We start from the raw sequence: 24,789 nt of genomic DNA on the forward strand, positions 1-24,789 counted from the left end.
TCACTTTGTGACGTCGACCGGTCTCACCCCCCCCGCCCGCCCCCCGCGGCCCCGCCCGCCAGCCTGTTTGCTCTCCCTGGCTTGGCCCGTTAGAGGCGCTCGGTCCGGGGAACGCGGGCCACCGTCTGGGGCCATGAGGCATCTCGCCGCAGGCACCTTTCTCTCACTCCTGAGGGGTGAGCGCGCCTCCGTCCCCGGAGCTCTCCACCGTCTCCTAGCCGCCTTCCCCCGGGGAGCCTCCAGCCTCTCCCCATCGCCGCCCCCCCCCCCCCAGCCCCACGCACACTCACCCCAGCTTGGCGGCCAGACGCCCAGTCCCCGAGTGCACGCCCCGTTCTCGGGGTGGGTGTTCCCGGCCGGCGGGTGCAGAGAGGAGTCCATCGTGGTCTGTCCCCGACCCGCAGTGCTGCTCCTGCCTCTGGCACCGGCCCCTGCCCAGGACTCCGCCTCGACCTCCACGCCGGGCAGCCCCCTGTCCCCCACGGAGTATGAGCGCTTCTTCGCACTGCTGACCCCTACCTGGAAGGCGGAGACCACCTGCCGGCTCCGCGCCACCCACGGCTGCCGGAACCCCACCCTCGTCCAGCTAGACCAGTATGAAAACCACGGCCTAGTGCCGGACGGTGAGGGCCAACCCTGTGCTCCCTTGACCCAGGGCGAGGGGACAGATGGCCCTGGGCCCTGAGCCCGGGTGCCCGGCTCTCTGGACCCCAGGAGCCCATCGCGCCCTCCCTCCTGGAGGGATTACACCCCTGTGTTCACCTGTGCCCCACCCTTCCTTAGGCGCAGTCTGCTCTGACCTCCCTTATGCCTCCTGGTTTGAGTCCTTCTGCCAGTTCACCCAGTATCGTTGCTCCAACCATGTCTACTACGCCAAGGTGAGGTCAAGACAGCTTGAACCTGGTGTCACTGAGGAAGGGCTCCAGGCCATCCTTAGGTCCTCCCTCTTGGTCACTGGCCTGCACACACCCAGATTATATGTGTCCACCGTCTCACCTTGGGCATTCAGACTCTCTGACCAATCCCCTTATTGCCAGAAAAGTAAGGGAGAAGGATGGGAGGAGGCAGAGAGAAGCCCTTCCATTCCTCCCAACAGTGATGTCATTCAAGTCAAATGTGAAAGCCGGAAGGCAGGAATATGGGCGGCCGGGCGTCTGATTTTGCAGGGGACCCTGTCTCAGATCTAGACGGTTCGACTCAGGGCCATGTCCCCTCATTTCCTCCCAGGAACTGTGAGAGAGGAGACCTGAGGGCTGGGGATGGAGGATAAGGCAGAGTGGAAATGTGCCCTTTGTGAAAGTCATTCCCACTCTGCTTCTCTCCTTGCAGAGGGTCCGGTGCTCCCAGCCAGTCTCCATCCTCTCACCCAACACCCTCAAGGAGGTGGACAGTTCACCTGAAGTGCCGTTACCCACCACAGCGACCTCCTCCATCTCCTCCCACATCACAGGTGAGACCCTGCCAGCCTCTCATCCCAGAGTCCCCAAACCCAGGGCTTAAGGTATCAGCAGGAGGGACCTGGGGAGGTGAGCTGCTGGAAGTAGCCTTGGTCAGCTGTTTGCATAAGGGGAGAGCCTACTTTTTTGAATACAAGTTAGGGCTTTCCTGTATCAGGATGTTTTCTGACATTACATCCATTTCTGCCCTGAACTGATTTTTCCTTGCTCCCCAAAACACTCTTGCATTAAGAAGTCCTCTGGCACTTTTCTCAGCTCACATCTTCACTCCAGAAAGGATTGGTTGCTAGGTATTCAAAATACTTGGTGCTTCCTAAGTGAGAGGGACAAAAGGTGGTATTTGAAGTGGGTTAGGAAAGAGGACCCCTTGTGAGGGAGGTAGAAAGGGGACCCGTAACACTGCCACCACCGTCACATAGTACTATTGTTTTGATATTTGTATTCTTGCCTGTTTTTTATGATTGGTTGTGTGAACATGTGTAGTTTAGGCTGCTTTCCTCTACCTTTGTGTTTATGTGTGTGTGTGTGCTTACGTGTTTGTATGTGCTTATGTGTTTATGAGTGTTTGTGTGTGCTTATGCGTTTATGAGTGTGTTTGTGCTTATGTGTGTGTTTATGTGTGTGCCTATGTGTGTGTGTTTTGTATGTGCTTATGTGTTTGTGTGTATTTATGTGTGTGTGCTTTTGTGTTTATGTGTGTGCTTCTGTGTTTGTGTGTGCTAATGTGCTTATGTGTGTGTGTGCTTATGTGTTTATGTGTGTGTATGCTTATGTGTGTGTGTTTATGTGTGTCTGTGTGCTTTTATGTTTATGTGTCAGTTTGTGTGTGCTTCTGTGTGTGTTTTGAGTGTGCTTATGTGTTTATATGTGTGTTTGTGTGCATTTATGTATTTATGCGTGTCCCTCTGCAAAGACAGAATGCCAGAAGCCTAACCATCCCTTTCCCTTCTCTCTCTCTGTCCCTCGCGAACCCTGTTGCAGCCACCGAACGACAGGTCTTCCAGCCCTGGCCCGAGCGGCTGAACAGCAACGTGGAGGAGCTGCTCCAGTCCTCCTTGTCCTTGGGCGGCCAGGAGCAAGGGCAGGAGCACAAGCAGGAGCAGGGGCAGGAGCACAAGCAGGAGGAAGGGCAGGAGCAAGAGGAGCAGGAGGAGGAGCAGGAGGAGGAGAAGCAGGAGGAGGGCCAGGGCACAGAGGAGGCGCTGGAGTCGGTGTCCAGGCTGCAGGCAGACCCAGAGCCCAAGTTTCCGTCTGCACTTGTGTCCTCCAACCCTTTCTCCTTCACTCCCCGGGTGCGGGAAGTGGAATCTACTCCGATGTTGATGGAGAACCTCCAGGAGCTTATCCGATCGGCGCAGGAGATGGATGAAATGAATGATGTGTATGATGGGGACACCATCTGGAGATCCCAGAGCCCTGGCAGGTACTGGAAGTTCTGTCTCCCCCACCAGCCCCACCCTTCCTCCTGCCTTTGGGGATGAGAAGCCCACTTGGCCAGCCTCGGCCTCAGACCCACCCAGATCTGCTTGGGCTTTAGGTGCACCCAGAGGGTGCCCACCTCACCTGCCCTGTGGCTTAAGCACTGTCCTAGATGCCCATCTCTACCTGGCTTGCGGTGAGCCCTGAAGCTAGAGCTACCAGACTTGGGTTCTGGGTTTCTCTCTGCCTCTGATGAGCACTGCAAATTCCATTTCCCCTTTCTGGGTCTCAGTTCCTCATCTGTAAAAGGAGGCGGTTGATCTGGAGGCCTTTAAGGCCACCTTCAGCATGCTGAATGCACGTGACTAAGACTAGATAGTAAGGGCAGGGGGAGCGAGTGGGCGTGGCTGTCTGCCCTGGCCCTCCGGCCCATCCCCTGCAGCGGTGCCATCTTGGTCTTTTTGCAGCCTGCTACAGCTGCCCCATGTGGAGGCCTTGCTGACCCTGTGCTACTCAATTGTGGAGAACACCTGCGTCATAACCCCGACAGCCAAGGCCTGGCAGTACTTGGAAAATGAGATCCTTGGTTTCGGGATGTCGGTATGCCCACCAAGCTGTTCACTGGTTCCAAGTTCATGGGCCTAGGGAGTAGAGGATGGGCAGGACCACAGTAAACCTGAGAGACTCTTCAAGTGAGAACCCCTTCTTGGAAAGACATTTCCAGCTCCCCTAAAAGGAGGGAGGCTCAACACAGAGTCTGGAATGCATTCCTGGCCAGAATTCCTTCTGTGGCTCAGTTGCTAAGCTTGAGTCATGTCCAGAGCCAGTTCACCAACCGCAGGACATGGCTGTACCTTAGATGCAGCTCTTCTTCGAGGAGGGGTCCTAGAACCCGTTCCAGGGCTCTGTAGAGAGATCCCAATCTCTATGTGTCCTCAGAACCTAGCAAATTCTATTCCCAAGAAGTGTAGGACTTTCCAAAAGCACAAGTTAGCAAATGTGTGCTAAGAGCTGGCATGTCATCCGTGCATCCGTCTCTTCAACAGATATTGATCTGGCTAGGTATTTGAGACACTAGCAATTCTGTCCTAGGTATTTTAGCGATGAGTGCAACAAGATCCAATCCCCTGTCCTCCTGGAGTCCACTGGGAGAGAGAGACGAAAGAGAGACCAGTGTGACAGGGATCGACGCGTCGACGGATAAGTCCAAAGTGCAGAGAGCAGATGGAGAGCACAAAAGTCATGCTGGGGCAGGATCGAAGAATGCCTCTTAGAGGAACTGATGTTTAAACTGAGACCTGGAGATAAAAGAAGTTAACCAGGCAGAAGAAGGGGTTGGTAGAAGGTTCCTGCTAGAGAGACTAGTGTGTGCAAAGGCTCAGAAGCAAGAAAGAGAAGAAATTCCAAGAGGGACCAAGAATGAGCACACTGTAACTCTTTCTCCTGCCCTCAGGGAGCTGAGATTGAGTTGCATTATACAAAAGGAGTGTGGGTTGGTAGATGATGGAAAGAGACTTATTTTTTGGTGGAGGTGGACTGCACGTAGGAAGTTCAGGACTAATGGAGAGCTCACTGGCTTTTAGGGCTTGGTTGAAAAAATAGTAAGGAGCCCATTTTACTTGGAAACAGAGACAAAGAGGCCATGATGTGAATAATCCCGAATGGCAGTCTGAAGCAGTTGTATTTCATTTGGTAGGAAAGGGGAATTCAGTCATGATTTGGGATTAGGGACCTGATGATGCCTCCCCCATGAGCTGTTATGAGGAGCAAGCAAGGCAGCGTAAGAGATTTTGTGACTGTGATGCGCTGAAGGGGCAGCCTGGAGATCCTGCCTAGCGAGATCTTCCTGAGGAGACTCTCTCAGGGCAGAGAGCCCCGCAGGGAGATGGGCAGCTCCATATCCAAGAAGGTCCTTCAAGAACTTGGAGGCTGTGAACCCAGGTGCTCCAGCAGAGGACCTGGGTTTTTGAGTAGGAAGCAGCCAGACCAGTGTTCCAGGTCCATCATGCACTAGATGTGTGTTTGAGCAAGTGACTCAGCCTCAGGGAGCCTCAATTTCCTGGGCAGGCAAGTGGAGCCATGCTTAGTAGCTATTCTACTCCTAGGAAGACCAAATAAGATGCAGGCATTTATTAGCCATGGTGCACAGCACCGTGCCAGCTCTCTGTAAATATTAGCATTATCATTAGCAGAGAGAAAGGGAGGACTATGAGCCTTTTTCAGTTAAGAGAAGTTAGACATCTGTCAGGCACTTGGCCATGGGGATTCAGGGCTCAGGAAAGAGATCAGAATGGATGATAGAGGCTTGGGTGTCACCTGCAGGAAGATGAAGATTGTTTGTGAGGAAATAAACCATACTGGAGGAGGGGGAAGAAATAGAGAGCTGATGGGAGGTCCTTGAGGGGAGGACCTTGGGGAGGGGGTTTGGGAAAAGCCAGAGGAGCTTCTGGAAAAGGCTTAATGTGGAGACATTCTGTGGGGGTGTGGGACTTCAGCCTCAGGCCTTCAGCCGCACCCCTCCGCAGGTCTGTGACAGCCTGGGGCGGCGACACTTAGCCGCGTGTACCCTCTGTGACTTCTGCTCGCTGAAGCTGGAGCAGTGCCACTCGGAGGCCAACCTGCAGCGACAGCAGTGTGACAGCTCCCACAAAACACCCTTCGTCAGCCCCCTGCTCGCCTCCCAGAGCATGACCATCGGTACCCAGGTACCGAACCAGCCGGGCGGGCTGCAGTGGTGGCGGTGGGGGTGGGGGGTAGGGGGGTAGGGCTTGAGGCAGGGCCGGGCAGCTGGGGGCTGGGGGGTGAGCAGGGTACCCACCTCTCTCCTGTGCCCTGTGCCACAGATAGGGAGCCTGAAATCGGGCCGCTTTTACGGGCTGGATTTGTACGGCGGGCTGCGCATGGACTTCTGGTGTGCCCGGCTGGCCACTAAGGGCTGCGAAGACAACCGAGTGGCCAGCTGGCTCCAGACTGAGTTCCTGAGCTTCCAGGATGGAGACTTTCCCACCAGGGTCAGCCCCACCCCACTCACCATGCTTCCTCCTGGTCCCTTGCTCTGGGGAACCCCAGAATGTGAGGTGGGGGGTGTCTTGGAGCCCTGGCTTCTGAGAGCTGCTCCTCGCTGAGCCTCCTGCCTCTTTCCAGCAGACTCCCCTCCCCCCTCCCCAACACCCTCCACCCTACCTCCGCCTCCCCTGGGCCCCCAGGAGACCAGGATAGTGTTTAGCAAAGGACTAGGAATCTGGGAGGCTGGAGGGCACAGGACTTGGGGGCACGAGGTGAATCTGGTTCCAGCTCTGCCGGTTACCCTCGGTGGGTGGGGGTGGGAGGCCTCATTCCTAAGACAAACCTCTGGGTGATGCCTGAAGTGCCGCTGACGGTGATCCAGTGCTTCCCTGCCTTAGTCTGTAGGCTCCTTCCCGAATCTTCCAGTGCTTTCCCTCTCAATGGGATCAGCTTTACCCCCTCCCACAAAGTCACCTCCCCTGAGGATCAACCTGTTGTAGCTAAGAGCCAGCACTGCCCTCCCACCCCACCCCACCCCTGGCCTTCTGTAGTTTAACAGAAAAAAATCAAGACCAGGACAAGTGGAGGCCACTTAAGAAAGGGCTTTTAGCTAAGCAGAAGGGCCTCCGCCTAGCTCTCCTTCCTGAGCCCTTAGATCTGGACAGTGCCTCAGACCATCTCAGCTGTTCCCCTGGGTTTATGGGTGGGGTGGCGAGGGCCACAGAGGGAAATGGCTCTCCCCAGGGTCACACATTAGAAACACTTCCACCTCTTCCATCCTAAGCCATCCCCAGGAGGTTCCCTGAGATGGGACTGCCACTTGGGACCCTTCCACGATCTGGAGCCTTGGTACTCCCTTCCCCGGTCCTCTCCTCAGCTGCTTTCGCAGCCTGCTGACCAGCAGAGCAGCCCCTTCCTAGTTTCAGCTCCCAGCTTCTTCCCAGACACTGAGGCTGACACTGAAGGGGACACCCCGGTGCAGAGGGTCTGGTTCTCTGCCCTGGTTTCTGCCGTGGGGGGGGGGTGCTCTGAAGGGCTCTGAGGCTTCTGAAGTCTCCCGCTTCCCATGCCCCACTCCTGCCTTAGATCTGTGACACGGAATATGTGCAGTACCCCAACTACTGTGCCTTCAAAAGCCAGCAGTGTATGATGAGAAACAGGGACCGGAAGGTGAGCCCCTCCCACTGCCCCCCCTCATCAGCCCCTCCATGGGTCACTGCATGCTGACCTGTTCTGGCCACCTCTCCACCTCCCCCGCACACCCTGAGCCGTGGCTTCCATCTGAGCATGGGGGTGAGGGTGTGAGGAGCAGGTGTGTCTCCCCAGAGCTCTGTCCCTACTCCTCCAGCCGTGAGGTGAGCAGCTCTCCCAGGCCCCCAGGCCAAGGGTTCCCGGATGGAGGTGGAAAGGGGAGGCTGCTGATCAGAGGCCCTGGGACACACCGGGATGGAAGAACCCCCAGCCAGGTTGGTCGGAGAGGTCTAGGTGTCAGTCCTGCCTGCTGCTCTTACTCACCGAGTCGTCTGAGCCAAGTCACTTCCTCTCCAGCCCCGGGCTCCTCATTTCTAAAAGGAGGGGGTCGGGCTATGTGGTGTTTCTGGCTGCTTTTTAAAAAAGCCACACCTGAGCTTCCGCCTTCCCTGACTTTTCCTGCACTCCCTGCAACCACGCCCGCCCCCGCCCCGGGGTCTGGACTTCTGACACCTCTGGCTCCTGGCTCGCCCACTCGGACCCCGGGCAGGTGTCCCGCATGAGATGTCTGCAGAATGAGACGTACACCGTCCTGACTCAGGACAAGAGTGAGGACCTCGTGCTTCGATGGAGCCAGGAATTTAGCACCTTGACCCTTGGCCAAGCCGGATGAGCTGGACTCTGTCCTCTCCCCGCCCGCTACCCCTTCCCACACTCTATTGCTTTCAGACCCTGGGTTGTCTCTTACTTGGCCCGAATCACGTGTCCTTTGGGTTGGGGCAGCGGTCCCATAGAGGTCGGTGGTGGGAACTCTGCCCACCTTAAAGGATGTCTGTACATAAAATGTTTATTTTTAACTTGTGTGGCCTGGTTTGGTTGTGATCCCCTCCTGGGCCTGCCCACCCCCTTTCCCCAGGGAGTCAGTCCTCCAATCCCTGGCACTTATGAAGCCATCTGTCGGCAAGGGAACCCTGGGGGTGGTTCTCAGGGAAGCAGTCCTGTGCCAGGAGAAGACTGAGGAGTCAGAAGTCATGGCCAGTGTCTTGGGGACCATGTGGGCTATGAGGGTGTGTGTGTCTCCATTTCTGAAGCTCTGATCCCATGATCTCAGATGTGAGTGTAGGACTGTCCCTCTGGAGGGTCATCTGAATGAGACTGTGTCCCCAGGGGGCCAGCCCCAGGCAGTACAGCAGAATTTGCCATTTATAGGAAGGAGGAAGCAACTGGGCCGGAAGCCCTTGCTCTGACATCCAGTCATGGGCCCAGTGGTCCAAATGTGGGGGAGCCGCATCATGACAGTGTGCATGGAGATGTGACTCCAGCATCAGCCTCTAATAACCTGGGATCAGGACTTTGCTGGTGGTCGAGTGGTTAAAACTCCATGCTTCCAATGCAGGGGGCTCAGGTTTGATCCCTGGTTGGGGAAACGAGATCCCACATGCCACGTGGCCAAAAATAAAAAAAAGGAAAAAAAATTCTTGAACTGATTAAAAATGAAAATACAACATATCAACTTTTTTAAAAAGTTTAAAAAAATAACCTGGGGGACTTCCCTCGCTGTTTAGACTTTGCCTTCCAGTGGCAGGGGGTGTGGATTCGAGCCCTGTTCAGGGAGCTAAGATCTCACATGCCAGAAAAACCAAAAACATAAAAAACAGAAACAATATTGTAACAAATTCAATAAAACTTTATAAAAATGATCCACGTTAAAAAAACAAAATCTTTCAAAAAAAATAATAACGGATCTCCCAAAACATATTCTGGAGACACGCACGTGTGGGTAACTATATAGCATTTAACAGAAAAGTTAGGGAAAAGCTCAAGTGTGCACAAATATAGAGTAATGCAACCCTGGTGGCTCAGACGAAGAATCTGCCTGCAACACAGGAGACCCAGTTTCGATCCTTGGGTTGGGAAGACCCTCTGGAGAAGGGAATGGTTACCCATTCCAGTATTCTTGCCTGGAGAGTCCCATGGAAGGAGGAGCCTGGTGGGCTACGGTCCATGGGGTCGCAAAGAGTCAGACATGACTGAGCAACTAACAGAATCACAATGTACCATCATGCCCTCATTACCCAGCTTTTATTATCAACATGTGGTCAACCTTTTAAGACCCTGAGAAACCCTGTAATAGAGAAACCTGTTCGACTTAGTGTTTCCCATACACATTCAACCACAATGTCCTTTTTCACCTAGGGCTCAAAGCATGTTTTTTGTTTTGTTTTTTTTGCACTGAGCGCAGACAACATGCCTGGCCCTATTGATATGGAAGACAGGGGGCTCAGCCCAGGCTGCGGAGACTAGGGGTTGTCTTCTGAGTCCTGCTCCCCCTCCCCCACAAACACACAGAGGGAGGTATAAGCCACCTGTGACAAGAGCAAAACCATCTGCTGGAACCCAGAAGAGACGAGACAGCCATGGGGAACTGGCAGGAGAGCAAGAGGCTGGGGGTTAGTCATTAAAAATCTGTGGTACTGGGTGTGACAGCTAGGCTTCCCGGAAACTTCAAGGGGTGTGAGAGGGATGGGTGGTGGTGGGGGGGCATTAGTGGGTGAGGGTTGGGGCTGCATTAAATGCCATTATCTGCTGGGGTTTTTTCTCTGGCCGAACTGTGAAGGCATTGAGGTCACCGCTTCCTCCTCTGTCTCTCCCCCTGCCCGCTGTCTCGGGGTTGGGTGCGGGTGCGTGCAGGGTGCTGGGATCTGCTGAGATCTGCTGAGGTGGGTGTGTCCCACCGCCGGGAGCAGGTCCTACCAGCCCAGCCCGGCCCAGAGCAGGCAGAAGCCAGCTGGGGAGAGCGGCGAGCCACACCGATGAGCACAGGTAAGGCGGCATCACAGGTGGGATTGAACCTCAGAGGGGCACAAGGACAGCACCCCTCCTTTAGAATTGGGGGACGTGGGTGGGAGTGGAGGTGAGAGGGGGCCCTGGGCCTGGGGAAGTCTTTTTGAATAAAGAGCTCAAAGTGGCGACCTCAGGCAGGCAGACCGCAGACAGAGGACGTGCCCTGGAGCATGAAGCCAGCCCCTGGGCCTGTCTGTCCTGGGGGCTGGGTCTTCCCCTTCACCTACTCTCACGCTGAACTCTGGGTCCCAGGGGCCCAGAGGAATGGAGGGCCCTCTGGGGATGGTTTCCAACACTCTCTTATTCTCAGATAAGACAATGTCCAACACCCACTCATCCAGGGCCAGGCTGGTAACAGTGACCTGACCTGATTAAACTCCCGAGCGGGTTCAAGGCACAGACCTGCTCTCATAGGGACCTTCCCAGCCAACTCCAGTGTCTTAGAGGCGCCTGAGAGACACTGGCTTCACCCAGGGCATTTTCTTTATAAGATGTTTAGGCCAGACGCCTCCAATGTCCTGCCAGGTCTGGTAGAATGTGGTCCCAGAGTGTCACGCAGTGGACAAAATTTCAGATACTAGGCACAGGGTCAGGGTGGGGGTCATATTTGAGGGTGTGCAGGGCCTTCTTTTGTTTTTGTTTTAATATTTATTTATTTATATATTTTTGGTTGTGCTGAGTTTTCTTTGCTACACACGGGCTTTTCTCTAGCTCCAGAGAGTGGGGGCTACTTTCGAGTTGTGGCGCACGGACTTCTCATTGTGGTGGCTTCTGTTGTTTCAGAGCATGGGCTCTAGGTGCGTGGAGCTTCAGTAGTTGCGGCTCAGGGCCTTAGTTGCCACGAGGCATGTGGGATCTTCCCAGATCAGGGATCAAAGCAGTGTCCTTTGCATTTCAAGGCGGATGCTTAACCACTGGACCACCAGGGAAGTCCAAGAGCAGGGCCTCCTGACACCCGTGTGTCACACCACTGAGGGCGGCTGTTCCCTGTTTGTGGGGGCCTCCCTGATGGGAAAGGGGCCTCCCATCAGGTCGCATCTCTGGTCCCTTCAGGGTGAGCTGAGATTGTCTCCGAAGGGGACCTGGAGGCAAGGGTTGGGTTGAGACAGAAGCAGAAACTTTCAACCCTTGAGCTTCACCTCCTGGCCACCCAGAGACCACAGAGCCCGGCTGTGTCCCTGTCTGTGTCCGTGTGCATGTCCCTCAGCATGCACCCCAGCAGCTCAGAAGCCTCCCAAGCCCAGGCCCCCGGGGAGGGACTGCAGAGGCTTCAGGGCTCCACACCACACACACTCAGTGCTGCCCAAGGGCAGGGCCAGGTCCATGAATCCAAAGGCTTCCCGAGGTTTCTGCGAGTCTGTGGGACCCAGCCAAGTCCCAAAACAAGGACCACCCAGAGCACAGGGCTGCCGAGAGTTGATCCCATCTGAGTCCTGAGCGATTGGGACTTTGTTTCCTGTTTTTCCAGCTCTTGACAGCAGGGTGGAGAAATGTATTCAGGTGGGGAGGTGGCAGCCACTCACCTGGCGACTAATCATTGAACTTTTGGCCTTTTCCTAGAAAGGAGAGATGGGGTGAGAATAGAGAAAGGGAAAAGATGCAGACAAGGATGATGTTGGAAGAACTGGAAGACAGGCCAAGAGGGGAAGGGTGGGGAGAGGCTGGAGCAGGATCTGGGCTGCAGAAAGCAGAGCAGGCCTGGACCAGAGAGGAAAGAAGATGGAGGTTAGACAGGACACGTGGAAGGGAAGACCATGACCCCTGGGTCAGGAGGAGGCCATCCACTCAACCTGGTGATCTGGTACTATCTCCACCTTACAGACTGCTCCAATCAGCCTGCAATGTGGGAGACCCAGGTTCGATCCCTGAATCAGAAAGATCCCCTGGAGAAGGGAACAGCTACCCACTCCAGTATTCTTGCCTGCAGACTTCCATGGACTGAGGAGCCTGGCAGGCTACAGTCCCTGGGGTCGCAAAGAGTCAGACAAGATTGAGCGACTATCAGTCACTTTCACAGACTCCCCAGACCGAGGACAAGCTGATGGGCAGGATTCATCTGTGTTCCAGAGCAACCCTGGGACAGAGATTTTCATAAAGCCTTTAGACTTCGTCATGCTTCCTCTGGACGCTCAGTACAGTTTGCATCCGTTTGGGGAATCTGAACATGCAGGCCTTAAGAGTCTTCATAATCACACGTGTCTGTGGGTAGAGGTTGAATCTTCTCGTGGCTGCCAGGGTGCGGCAGGAGAGGAAGTGGGTTCAGTTAGCTACCCGGGTCTGGTTGCCGGCGCAATGTGTGTGGTGAGGGTGGGGGTGGGGAAACACGCTGATGGGCTTTTGACTGCCCAAATCTAAAAGTAGGCCAGAGCTATTCAGAGCTGGTCTTCTGGGGCAAGAAGGATGAAGAGACTGAAGATTCCCACTTTCCAAATTTCCGAAGGGTGTAGATTCCGAAGAAGAGGTGACAAGAGCAAGGCCTTTGGTGGATGTTCAGAGAGGCGGGGAGAGTGGGGGGTGGGGAGAGGGGCAGGAAGCCCATGGGGAGGGTAGCAGACAGGAGGAAGCTGGAGGTGTCTGTCTTCCCTCCCTGCCCCCATCAGTGTCCCAAATCACCCACCCCCCTTCTGTTCAGCTCCCCTCTGCATCCCTGGTCAGGCGCCAGAAGGGTGGACGCCACGGGCCAGTTGTGTGGAGGAGAGGAAGGGAAAGATCATGATCTAGCCTCCTGTCCACTTTTATCCTCCATTCTCACTTCCTGCCAGGGCAGAAAATAGCCCTGCCCCGCTGACTTATCTCAGCAAAACGTGGTGCCCAGCCCAGCTCAGAGGGCAGTAGGGCCGGTCCCAGAGGCCCCAGGGACACAAGGCATCTGGGCCCCGGGTGTGCTTGTGGCAAACTGAAAGACGGAGGACGGAGAAGGCGAGGAGGAGAGTGACCACCCATACTCTGGTCTGTGCATGGTGTGTGTGTGGGGGGGGGAGGGGGGCGGTGCCAGGATGCCGGAGGAGCAGTCTCCAGGCCTCTCGTTGCCTCTCGGTGTCCTGGGGTAGGTAGGGATCTGCTTGTGACCATCTGCACGCCTGTGTGTGTGCCCCTGAAGCTGCCCGTCTGTCTGTCCATTTAAGGATGTTGTCCCGAAGACAGGGGCTGGGTCTGCCCTCCTCCCCTGGCTTGGCTGTCTGAGGCTCTGTGCACACACACGTGTTACACACGGATCTGTATGTTACTAGCGATCTTGTGTACCCATCCCTCGGTGCACCCTGACCTGCCTGTGGCCTTGCATGTGAGTGCAGCTGTGTGCTCACGTGACCTCTGGGCATGCTGAGGTTGCTGAGCCCACGTGGGCCTCCAGATTCCCCTTCTCCCTAGTGAAATGAAGTCCCGGCGTCTCTGCTCTTCTGGGGCTGCTGCTGTTTCTTTGCTTTACCGCCCCCCACCCCCAACCTGACCTCTTGCTGAGGGCAGGACAGAGGAGAGGGCCTTGCTGCCCCTCCCCCACATCTAGAGCCCTCCTTCCATTTCCTGTTTGCCTCCTTTTTGGCAGTTTTTCCCATCTCTGCCATCTGGCCTGGCACCGTGCCCATTCAGTTCCTCTGACAGGGAGCCCCAGGGAAGCAAGAGGATGGGGTGGGGGACCAGGGCAGGGGCCTGGCAGGTCTCTATGCTCAGCTTAGGCCACACTGTGTGAGTCTGTCGGAGAGGGATAGCTTTTCGAGACATCAACCCAAGGGCTTCTCGGCTTTGGAATGGAGGAAGGAGAGAGCATCTCTGAAGAATTCCTAACTCCACCTTTTAGTAGCAGCTCACCTAATACATTCTGGTCTCATTAACATGGCCGTGTTGTTGACGAGAGACTTGCATGCTGTGTGCTTAGTCACCCAGTCCTGTTCAACTCTCTGGTGGACTGTAGCCCACCAGGCTCCTCTGTCCATGGGATTCTCCAGGCAAGAATACTGGAGTGGGTTGCTATTTACTCCTCCAGGGGATCTTCCTGACCTAGGGATCGAACTCAGGTCTCCAGTGTCTCCTGCATTGCAGGCTGACTCTTTACCACTGAGCCATGAGGGAAGTGCTGAGAGATTTGGGATTCTTAGAAAAGAATTATCCATTCACTCATTCACTCATCCTAGTTGTAAGGAGCTATTGATTCTCCAAAGAATGGTTAAGAATGATAAAGTGTTACTGTAATTGTAGCTGTGGGCTTCCCAGGTGGCTCAGTGGTAAAGAATCTGCCTGCAATACAGGCAATACTGGAGCTCTGAGTTTGATCCCTGTGTCGGGAAGATCCCCTCCCTGGGTGAGGAAATAGCAACCCACTCCAGTATTCTTGCCTGGGAAATCCCATGGACAGAGGAGCCTGGCAGACTACCGTCCATGGGGTCGCAAAGAGTCAGACATGACTTAGGGACTAAACAGCAATAAAAATTTCAGTCGTAAACTGTTACAGAAATTTTATCATAAGCAGTTTCCAAACAAAGTGACATGCCTTTCACCGAGTTGCACATGCGGGAAAGATAGTCAGGAATGTGATAAGAAGAGGTTGGAATGATACATGAAATATTATAACAGGATTACAGGCTGAATGGACATGGCAGGGCAGAGGGAAGATTTCCTGCCAGGCAGCCAGTGAATATCACAAAGGCCTGCTAAGCAGAAAGACTGAAGTGTGAGTGAGCTTGGGAAGAAAGCTGTGAAAGGTTTAATCCCCACCGCAGGACCTTATCATCTGGTTGGAGAAATGGGACAAATACACAGGACATGACCTGAGGAGCTGAAAGCAGAAAACTGTTTCAGTAGGTAAGGGGAAATTGTCAGGGGGGCATATTTGTGTGTGTGAGAGATGAGTCCGTGGTACCAGTGTTTGAAGTGGGAGAAAGAAGGAAGTGGGTTATTAAACAGCACATATTTCAATTGGACAAAGGAGGAAGTAAAAGTGTTCACCTATGGGCACAGATTTCATCTAGGCAGCAATAAAAGTTAGGTGCAGCATCCAGTTCACACCCACCAACCCATTCTTATTGGAGGCAGCTTGGACTTTGGAGGTGGGATGTCCTGGGTTTGAGTCCTGATTTCACTGCTCACTGACCACTTTTGAGTAAAAATCAGAAGAAACACTGACCTCCAAGGGCTGCTGGGAGGATTAGAGCTTGCATTTAGAAGGCACCCAGGGAGATGGTGAGTGATCAGTAAGGCAGCTATTATTTTTGACTCAACATTTATGGAGGGAGGGGCCGGGGCTACAAAGATGAGTAAGTCACAGTCCACATGCCCTCTCTCAAGGAGTTCACGGGTGAGTGGGAGGAGCAGACCAAGAACAGCTCATGACAGCCTGAGTAGGAAGGGTTGACCTGTGTCCAAAGTGCTGGGGAGATACCAGAGAGGGGACTATGCCTGCCTGGTGAGAGGACAGGAGCCAGGAAAGGCATCATGGGGCCCTGAGAAGTGGCTGAGTTTACCAGTCAGAGAAGGGGAGAAAGGGCACTCCAGGTTGAAGAGACAGCACGCGAGAGGCAGAGCCCTGAAGACGTCAAGTATTTGTAGAATTATCACTAGTTTGGCATGACTGGAGCAAAGGATCATGGGAGGTGGACACATTTTAGGAAGAGAACCTGGTGTTACTTGCTTTTCCGCACGTTTAAGACCTATCCAGCATTATTTTCATTGATGAAATTGGTATTTCATAGGGGAAATGTTTCTTTATTCTTGTGCTGTGCTTCTTACAAGTCTTAAACTGCTGGTGTCTACAACTGCTTGTTGGAAGGAGAACAAACAAATGAAAAACACACTAGAAAATGTATGACAATTAGGTTTACAACTTTGTTCCATGTAAGGATTTAAGTGGTTCCTACTGAAAGGTGTAGGTTCAGTATTTTGGGATAATGGCTCAGGGTCTTCAGATAACTTCTTTCCTTAAGATCCCTAGGTCGGCATGTGGCCACCCATGTCCATTATCGTTACCCACAATATCCAAAAGATGGAAAAGCCCAAGTAACCATCAACAAATGAATGGATGAACAAAATGTGGTGTTTATATGGGAAAATATTTGTTGTTGTTGTTTAGTTGTTTAATCGTGTCCAGCTCTTTGAGACCCCATGACTATAGCCCACCAGGCTCCCCGTCCATGGGATTTTCCAGGCAAGAATACTACAGTGGGTTGCCATTTCCTCATCCAGGGAGGGGATCTTCCCTACTCAAGAATCGAACCTGCATCTCCTGTTTTGGCAGGCAGGTTCTTTACTACTGACCCACCTGGGAAGCTCAGGAAAATATTATTCAGCCATAAAAGACTGTAACTCTGATACAGTCTATAACATGGAGGGACCTTGAAAACTTCAGGCTAAGTGAAATAACCTAGACAGAAAAGAATGGAAATTCTACGCTTCCACTCAGAGGAGGGGTCTAGAACAGGCAAATTTACACAGACAGAAAGTAGAATAGAGGTTGCCAGGAGAGGAAGAGAGCAGGGATGAGCAGTTATTGCTTAATGGGTATAAAGTTGTTGTTTGGGATGATGAAAAAGTTTCAGAAATAGTGGCAATAGTTACACAATGCTGAGACTGTACTTAATGTCACTGAATTGCACTCTTAAAGATGGTTACAATGGTAATTTTTTAAAGTTCTGTATATTTTGAAACACACACAAAATAGACAGCATGTGGGGATCACAATGGAGGGGTCGCTTCTGTGGCCTTCTGGCATTAAAGAAGGACTTGAGACCAGGTCCTGTCTTCTGACTCCGCTACCTCTGGCCACACTCTTCATCTGCCAGCTTTTGCCTGAGGATGGCAGTGGTCTGTCCTTTCTGGCAGTCTTATCAGAGCCCACAGTATTTTCTGGCCTTATTGCCACCCTCTATGGGCTAAGCGCCCCCTTCCAGCCCTTAGGACCAAACTACCATCTCCCCCCATCATAGAATCCTCACTAGGAAACACCCGAGTCAGACTCTGCAGGGAAGCACCCAGAGAAGTTCAACCCATAGGGCCTTCCCCCATCTGGCAGGACTGTGCTGAGGTGTGCCATCAGCATATGGGACACCCATTCTTTTTTGGGGGGGACCCCCATTCTATTACTGTCCCCATTTTACAAAGGAAGAAACTGAGAGTGAACAAGGTCGAACCATCCAGCTGGACCGGGTCACTCTGACCACACAGCCAGCCCACACAGGAGCAACAGCAGAGATGAGGCTGGGATTTCGTCCTGTACTTGGGAGTTTGAACTTTATTCTTTAGATAATGGGGAACAAGCAGAACAGGCTGGTGCCAGGGGAGGGGCTCCACAGTTCTCACCACCTGACATAACAGCTAGTTATTCAGTCATGTCCAACTCTTTGTGATGCTCTGGACTGTAGCCTGCCAGGCTCCTCTGTCTATGGGATTTCCCAGGCAAGAATACTGGAGTGGGTTGCCATTACTTTCTCCAGGGGATCTTCTGGACCCAGCGATTGGACCACATCTGCTATGGCTCCTGCATTGCAGGTAGATTCTTTACCCCTGAGCCATCCACCCAAGGAAGCCAATACCTATTTACCAGTTCTTTATCATCTGTCTCCTTTCAGTGGAATGGAAAATAGGTGGGGGCAAGGCCTTTGCTTTGTTCACCACTGTGAACATGCCTGAAACTTTCTAAAGTCCCAGGAAGCATTTGCAGAAGAAAGGAAGAAAGGGAGAGATATTAGCAGATAATAACAGTAACCAAAGCATTTCATATATATCGACTCCTTGGGTCTAATGACCTTGTGAAGTAGGAACCCCCTCCTTTCTTTCTTTTTTTTTCCAGGTAAGGAAAATGAGGGGTAGAGATATTAAGTCAGTTTTCTTTCCTTTTAAAAAAAATATTTATTTGGCTGTGCAGGGTCTTAGTTGCGGCATGCAAACTTTTGGTTGCAGCCTGTAGGCTCTAGTTCCCTCACCAGGGATTGAACCCTGATTTGGGAGCTCTGAGTCTTAGTCAGTGGACCACCAGGGAAGTGGCTAAGGCACATGAGGACAAAGGCACAGATTTATACCTAGGCAAATCTGACTCACTCCAGAGCCTGTGCATTTAACACTGTGCCATGGAGCCAGCTGCAGAAAGCTGTTCGGGGCACAGAAGGACGGTAGGGGAAAGATCTGAGGCTGAAAAAGGGCTCAAGAAGTCAGGGAGTTCAGATCCATAACATTTCTGTCTTCAGCCCTTCCTTGCACTATCTTGACTTCTGGCTTCCCTCCTGTTCCAGGTCTCCACTGCCGATGAGGCTGTGACCAAAGGCAACCCACTGCTCCCCACCTTCCCCCAAGCCGGCTGCCTTGCAACCACAACCCACACGCCCATGCTGAACCTCCGCTTGCTCTGGGGCTCTCTGTGCAGCCCCCAGGCCCCGGCCCCGGAGACTGGAGATGCACCAGATGCTAGGATGTGGGTGCGCCCCCTGATGCCCCCAGCCTAGCTCCTTGGCGCACAGCGGCACGATGCAAGCCAACTCCTCGGCCAACAAGTCTCTTCAGGCCGAGTGCCCGGACTACCAGCCCATCCATCATTTGCATCTGGTGGTCTACAGCTTGGTGCTGGCGGCCGGGCTCCCCCTCAACGCCCTGGCCCTCTGGGTCTTCCTGCGCGCCCTGCGCGTGCACTCGGTGGTATGCGTGTACATGTGCAACCTGGCGGCCAGCGACCTGCTCTTCACCCTCTCGCTGCCCTTGCGCCTGTCCTACTACGCGCGGCACTACTGGCCCTTCCCGGACTTTCTGTGCCAGCTGGCGGGCGCCGTCTTCCAGATAAACATGTACGGCAGCTGCATCTTCCTGACGCTCATCAACGTGGACCGCTACGCCGCCATTGTGCACCCGCTGCGGCTGCGCCACCTGCGGCGGCCCCGCGTGGCGCGGCTGCTCTGCCTGGGCGTGTGGGCGCTCATCCTGGTCTTCGCCGTCCCCATCATCCTGGCGCACCAGCCCTCGTCCTGCACCAGAGACGGCCGCGACGTGTTCCTGTGCTTCGAGAGCTTCAGCGACAAGCTGTGGAAGGGCAGCCTACTACCGCTCTTGCTGCTGGCCGAGGCGTTGGGCTTCCTGCTGCCCCTGGCGGCCGTGGTCTACTCGTCGGGCCGCGTCTTCTGGACCCTGGCACGGCCCGACGCCACGCGGAGCCAGCGGCGGCGGAAGACGGTGCGCCTCCTGCTGGCGAGCCTGGTCATCTTCCTGCTGTGCTTCGTGCCCTATAACGTCACGCTGGCCGTGTACGGGCTGCTACGCGGCGAGGTGGTGTCAGCCAGCTCGGAGGCGCGCAAGAAGGTGCGCGGGGTGCTGATGGTCACGGTGCTGCTGGCCGGCGCCAACTGCGTGCTCGACCCGCTCGTGTACTACTTCAGCGCCGAGGGCTTCCGCAACACCCTGCGCGGCCTGAGCGCCCCGCTCCGGGGCAGGACCTTGGCCGCCAACGGGGCTCAGGAGGCGCTCGCCGAACCGCTCACCGAGACGGCCCAAGCCTCTACTCTGACCGCCGCCAGTCAGGGGCAGCTCCGGCCCTCCGACCCCCGGTCATCCTTCACCCCGTCCCACGAGGATTCGTCCTTCTGAACGCACAGTCTTCGTACCAGAGCGTGGTCCCCTCGCCCCCGCTCCCGCGCCTCTGGCACTCTCAGACACGCCGGGGTGTGCACCAGGGGGCGGTAGGGTGGGCGCTGGGACTTAGGAGTGGCAGCTCCCACTCCCGGATGCAGAAGAGAACGAAGTGTGGGGCCCAGGGGCGCGCGGAAAGAAGCGCCGCTGGAAATGTCTTTAACTGGGGGTGATGGTGAGCCGGGGAGGACCCCTTCCCCAGCCCCTAGAAAGTGTTGCTATGAACCTGCCCGTGCAGAGGCAGGAGGCTGGATGAAATGCCCTTGGCGGGCAGGAAACGCGGCCCACAGCTGGTAGATGGAGCAGAAGATGGGTGTCCTGCCTTTAGACCGACCACAGCAGACCTAGGGAGTCTTAGGAGGCTGCTCCGCCTGCCCAGCACTGAGGCATAATATTAATAATACGAAAGCGTATTGGATGCTCACTGAATTGGTTTCCTTCTTGTCTAGTGACTTGAAACAGTTTAAATCTGACGCCCAGCATGGATAGTTGGGGGCAGGGAAAAATTGAGTTAGAGGAGTTTTCCCTCCAAGTTCTTGGTCCCTATTCCCCTTTCTAGGTCTTGCCTTCTTCCCCCCTCAAGATCTCCATTCTAGGTCCTCAGTTCTTCCCCCTCCACCTGGCGCCCCATCTGCTGCTTCACCTATAATACAATAAGGAGAACATTCTTGTACTAAAATAACAGTTCTCAGACTTGTTCCTCTCAGACCCTTTTACACTCTTAAACATGGAACATTCCAAAGAACTTTTGCTTATACTTTGTTCTTTTGATACTTAACCATACTAGAAATCAAAAAGAATAACTTTAAAAACAAATACACAAGCACGCATTCCAATAGCTGTGACAGCAACAGTATTATGAAGCCTCTGGGAAATTCCATCATCTCCTTGTGAGAGAATGAGTGAAAAGGACAAGTGACAGATTAGTAGTAGGATTATGAAAATAGTTTAGACTTTCTCAAAGAGTCCATCCCGAGATCATGCTTTAGAACATACCTGTACTGAAGTATTAGAGTTTGTGTAACTTCTTCCCAGGCTATTATATACGAAAGAGCAGTGCTCAAGTCAACTGTCAGTTGTAGTCTGTAAGGCTTGCAGCTTCTGGGGGGTGGGGATGGGGCAAAGTGAGTAGGTGCTCTATCCCAGTGGAGCACTATCTGGGGATCCTGGAGCTGCAGCGGGAGGTGGGGGTGGAACTAGCTACACAAAATACTCAGGAGGAAGTGGGGTGGGGGTTTCTCTGGGCAGGGAAAAGGGAACAGAACAAGAGCCAGGCAAGAAGTTTACACGGAAGTAAATCTGATGAATGATGGACAGGAGGGCAGGAACAGGGTGACTGCTCTTAGCAAGCTGGAAGTAAGGAAATGGAAGTCTGATTTACCAGCCACCTACTGTCTCCTTCCTTCTTGAATGGAGTCTGGGCTGGCACTATGTCATCCTAAGTGAAGTTGCTCAGTCGTGTCTGACTCTTTGCAACCCCGTGGACTGAAGCCCCCCAGGCTCCTCCATCCATGGGATTCTCCAGGCAACAATACTGGATTGGGTTGCCCTTTCCTTCTCCAGGGGATCTTCCCGACCCAGGGATCGAACCCAGGTCTCCCGCACTGCGGGCAGATGCTTTAACCTCTGAGCCATCAGGGAAGCCCTATGTCAGCCTGAGACATTATTAGTGAGATTAGCAAGGGAGTTGGTGACATGCTCATGTCCTGCATGCATTTCTAAGTCTCTCAATGCTGTATGTTTGTGTGTGTGCATGTGTGTGTGTATGTGTGTGACTGTCAGTTTCCCAGGCTGTGCCACTGTGTGTTTTAGTTCGGACTAAGCCTTTTGTGTCTTTACCTGAGTCCTCCAGATAGTGATTTACAAGAGTAAAATGACCCCTGGTGGCCAAACCGGAGAACTGACCCAGCATCCTCCCAGAGAGCCGTGAAGCGCAGCTTTGCTCCGTCTGGTCTGAGGTTAGCAGCCTTCTGCTGCTCCAGAAGAGGCCGGGTGGTTAGCAGGTTAGCACCTGCTCCATCCATAGCTCCGTCCTTAGGGTTCAGCCCTTCCAGCCTTGGGGGCACCAAATGTCATCGTCATCCAAAGTCTCAGCGTTTTGCCCTGTCCAAACTGAACCCAACAGTTTTTAAAAATTACTTGAGTTTGTTTGCTTTGGCCACATTGCATGGCTTACAGGATCTTAGTTCTCCAACCAGGAATCGAACCCATGTCCTTGGTAGCAAAAGCATGGAGTCTTAACCACCGCACTGCCAGGGAGTTCTCTATTTGAGTATTTTTATTATGCAGATAAGTGGATGAATTCCAAAGCAATTAAAGCTCACATAGCAAATATCTTCTAACTTACTATATAATTTACTTATTTATTTATTAATTATAACTTTTACAGTTTATTGTCTGTCTCCTCTTCACCACCACCCCCCCCTCAAGTAGAATGTAAGCTCCCTAGGGGCAGGGATCTTTGGTTCTCTGATGTATCCCCAGCATACAGAACAGTGTCTGGCACCAAAGAAGTTCCTAATAAATATTTGTTGAAATGATGAACAGTTGAATCATTTTTCTTTTTTAATTTATTTTTTATTGAAGTACAGTTGAATGACAATGTTGTGTTAATTACTGCTGTAATGAACAATTGGGCTTCCCCGTGGCCCAGTGGTAAAGAATCCGCCTGACCAATACAGAAGATATAAGTTTGATCCCTGGGTCGGGAAGATCCTCTGGAGGAGGAAAGGGCAACCCACTCCAGTATTCTTTTTGTTTTTTTTTAATTCGATCCCATGGACTGTAGCCTGCCAGGCTCCTCTGTCCATGGGATTCTCCAGGCGAGAATACTGGCGTGGGTTGCCATTTCCTTCTCCACACTGCAGTATTCTTGCCTGGAGAATCCCATGAACAGAAGAGCCTGGCAGGCTATAGTCCATGGGTCACAAAGAGTTGGACGTGACTTAGCGACCCAACAACAGAATGAACAGTAGAACCTTGCTGTGAAGTAGTTTACTATCGAGCGTGGACCAAAGAACAAGTCAACGGTAGTTATTATTCAAGATGGAAGAATACAGGGGAAGGCACTGGCCATTAATTTATTGGGCACTAGACAGTTCCTGGAGGTTCTTGAGGGAAGTTCAGCCCACCCTGACACACTCTGTGGGAAACACTACAGGGAAATGAGGTGGAGAAGAGTCTAAGGAGAAAGAAAGACAGGTGAGGGGGTTGATCCAGGAGGTGTGCATGCAGAAGCAGATGGAAATGAATTTTCTCCAGTGTGGACCCTCCATCGTTTAAGCTCCAGTGGACTGTTTCCCTACACTCAATGTATCCACAGGGTTTCCACGAGAACAGAGAAGCAAGAACAGATTCAGGAGGACTCCCCTGGTGGTCCAGTGGTTAAGACTCCGTGCTTCCAACGCAGGGGGCTCTGGTTTGATCTCGAGTTGGGGAACTAAGATCCCACATGCTGCACAGTGCAGAGATTAGATTCTGGAGATGTTGCAGGCAGAGGAGGAATGAGCAGAAGCTGATACGAACAGGAAGTTTAAGGACGTCTGCAGCCACTGCTATTTTCACAGGATCCCCCCATGACTGGGTGGCCAATGTAATGGCAGCTACGTGTGGGAAATCCAGAGACCACCCTGTGTCCAGAAGTTTACCTTTTAGGGGGTTAGGAAAACCTAAAGGAGGAAAATGAGAAAACCTCAGACACAGGGAGAAGTGCGTGAACACACTGTAAAAATACTTTCTATGCAATTGGGCTTCCCCGTGGCTCAGCTGGTAAAGAATTTGCCTGCAATGTGGGAGACCTAGGTTTGATCCCTGGGTCGGGACTGGAGACAGGAAAGGCTACCCACTCCAGTATTCTTGCCTGGAGAATTCCATGGACTGTACTATAGTCCATGGTGTCACAAAAAGTCAGACACGCCTGAGTGACTTTCACTTCACTTCATGCCAAGACCTTAGTTTTGTGCTCAAAATGCATTGTTTTATTTAATTATTACAGTAACCCTCTGAGTTAGGAATAATGATTACCCGCACTTTACAGATGAAACATCCTGGAGGAGCGGAGGTCCTAAGGTCACACAACCAGGAGGTGGGACGGTGTCCCTGAGACTCCCAAACCACTCTACTCTTCACAGAACACCCTACTGTATCTCCCCTTCCTTTACAGCCCACTGTCTCATCCCTGGTTCCCTTACACCCACCGCTCCTTGGCGTCCTTTCCTCTCCTTCCCTCCTCATGTAAGCCACCACTCTCTCACCTTAAGTCCACTGTGTAGGGTGAGTGAGTTAGGAGCACACGGAGGACTTCTTCCTAACTCACTCACCCTACAACACACCAGCCCCTTCCCTCTCCACCTGCCTCCAGCCCAGTGCAGAACCCACTGTGGCTGAGTGAGCGCTGAGAACAGGGCTCATTCATGGTTCCAATGGTGTTGGGCCCTAAAACACACCCCATCAAGGGTGCGGAAGGGCGTGGCTCAAGGGCAGCACCCAAAGCTGAACACCTTAGCCTTCATGCACTCCCCTCCCCCACCTGGGGTGTGCCCAACATCTCCAAGACAGCACTCCTGATTCTCCACCAACTAAACCAAAGAGGACACCACCCCTTGGTTCTCCTCAAGGTCTGTATCCTCTGTAGAATGGTCCGTCCATGTGGTGAGAGAAGCTGGGGGGAAGAGTAACAATCACTTGAGATAAATTCAGGAGAACAAGGACAGATGCTTGTTAGTCCTGGAGCATCTTAAGGGAAATCCCTGTGGGGTTGCCACCTGGAGTCCCCTGAAGAAAAGTGGAGGAGGAGGTTAACCTCACAGGGAGCCTTTCTTCTCCCTTCTTTCAGGAGACCCGGGAGGCTGGGGAACTGTCACCATGCTGTCTTTTCCAGAGAAGCACTGAAAACAGCAAGAGTGAAGTTTCTCCCAGGGGCTTGGAGAATCCCAAAGGCTCTCAGAACTCTGCCATCAAACAAACCTGGGTACTGATGTTGGCTCTGTCACTTCTTGGCAATGTGACCTTGGAAGTTGTTTAACCTCTCTGAACCTCTATTTCCCCCATGAAATGGGGATCATAGCATCTACTTATTGGGTTCTGGTGAGGGTTAATGAGGTCACCTTTGAAAGGCACCTGAGAGACATCCCATAAGGGGGAGCTCTCTTTTCCAACCAGGGTCTGGGGAGGACAGGCCGTTGGTGAAGTCAGCTTGTGATGCCCAAGGGGAGAGTTTCTGGAAGACAGCAAGGGTTCCAGGTGAATCCTCGCCCAGATGGAGCTCTGCCGGCAA

The 24,789-nt window shown here is 53.2% G+C and overlaps 2 protein-coding genes across 7 annotated transcripts; both read left to right on the forward strand.

The window, feature by feature from the left end:
- Window positions 1–57: 57 nt before the first annotated feature.
- On the forward strand, window positions 58–7,930 carry ACRBP (acrosin binding protein). Of its 2 annotated transcripts, XM_020878767.2 has the most exons (10): window positions 58–176; window positions 405–623; window positions 784–878; window positions 1,330–1,450; window positions 2,439–2,880; window positions 3,344–3,476; window positions 5,402–5,581; window positions 5,720–5,887; window positions 6,969–7,052; window positions 7,624–7,930. In XM_020878767.2, the coding sequence occupies exons 1-10, from the start codon at window positions 134–136 to the stop codon at window positions 7,744–7,746; spliced, it is 1,608 nt and encodes a 535-aa protein (XP_020734426.2). In that variant the 5' UTR covers window positions 58–133; the 3' UTR covers window positions 7,747–7,930. The 2 variants fall into 2 exon arrangements, with proteins under 2 accessions (XP_020734426.2, XP_020734427.2); XM_020878768.2 differs by lacking the exon at window positions 405–623 and having other exon boundaries at window positions 59–176.
- A 1,442-nt stretch (window positions 7,931–9,372) lies between these two features.
- On the forward strand, window positions 9,373–22,058 carry LPAR5 (lysophosphatidic acid receptor 5). Of its 5 annotated transcripts, none has more exons than XM_020878706.2 (3): window positions 9,373–9,523; window positions 9,765–9,896; window positions 18,134–22,058. In XM_020878706.2, the coding sequence occupies exon 3, from the start codon at window positions 18,366–18,368 to the stop codon at window positions 19,470–19,472; it is 1,107 nt and encodes a 368-aa protein (XP_020734365.1). In that variant the 5' UTR covers window positions 9,373–9,523; window positions 9,765–9,896; window positions 18,134–18,365; the 3' UTR covers window positions 19,473–22,058. The 5 variants fall into 5 exon arrangements, with proteins under 5 accessions (XP_020734365.1, XP_070309210.1, XP_020734366.1 ...); XM_070453109.1 differs by lacking the exons at window positions 9,373–9,523; window positions 9,765–9,896 and adding exons at window positions 12,446–12,866; window positions 14,487–14,714; XM_020878707.2 differs by lacking the exons at window positions 9,373–9,523; window positions 9,765–9,896 and adding an exon at window positions 12,446–12,866.
- Window positions 22,059–24,789: the final 2,731 nt, after the last annotated feature.

Source organism: Odocoileus virginianus, chromosome 23, assembly GCF_023699985.2.
Source record: "Odocoileus virginianus isolate 20LAN1187 ecotype Illinois chromosome 23, Ovbor_1.2, whole genome shotgun sequence".
NCBI classification, from domain to species: domain Eukaryota; kingdom Metazoa; phylum Chordata; class Mammalia; order Artiodactyla; family Cervidae; genus Odocoileus; species Odocoileus virginianus.

Coding starts and splice junctions, on each gene's coding strand:
- ACRBP (XM_020878767.2), top strand. CDS start 134: ATGAGGCATCTCGCCGCAGGCACCTTTCTCTCACTCCTGAGGG. Junction 879..1,329: donor ACCATGTCTACTACGCCAAG/GTGAGGTCAAGA, acceptor CTCTCCTTGCAG/AGGGTCCGGTGCTCCCAGCC. Junction 2,881..3,343: donor AGATCCCAGAGCCCTGGCAG/GTACTGGAAGTT, acceptor GTCTTTTTGCAG/CCTGCTACAGCTGCCCCATG.
- LPAR5 (XM_020878706.2), top strand. CDS start 18,366: ATGCAAGCCAACTCCTCGGCCAACAAGTCTCTTCAGGCCGAGTGCCCG.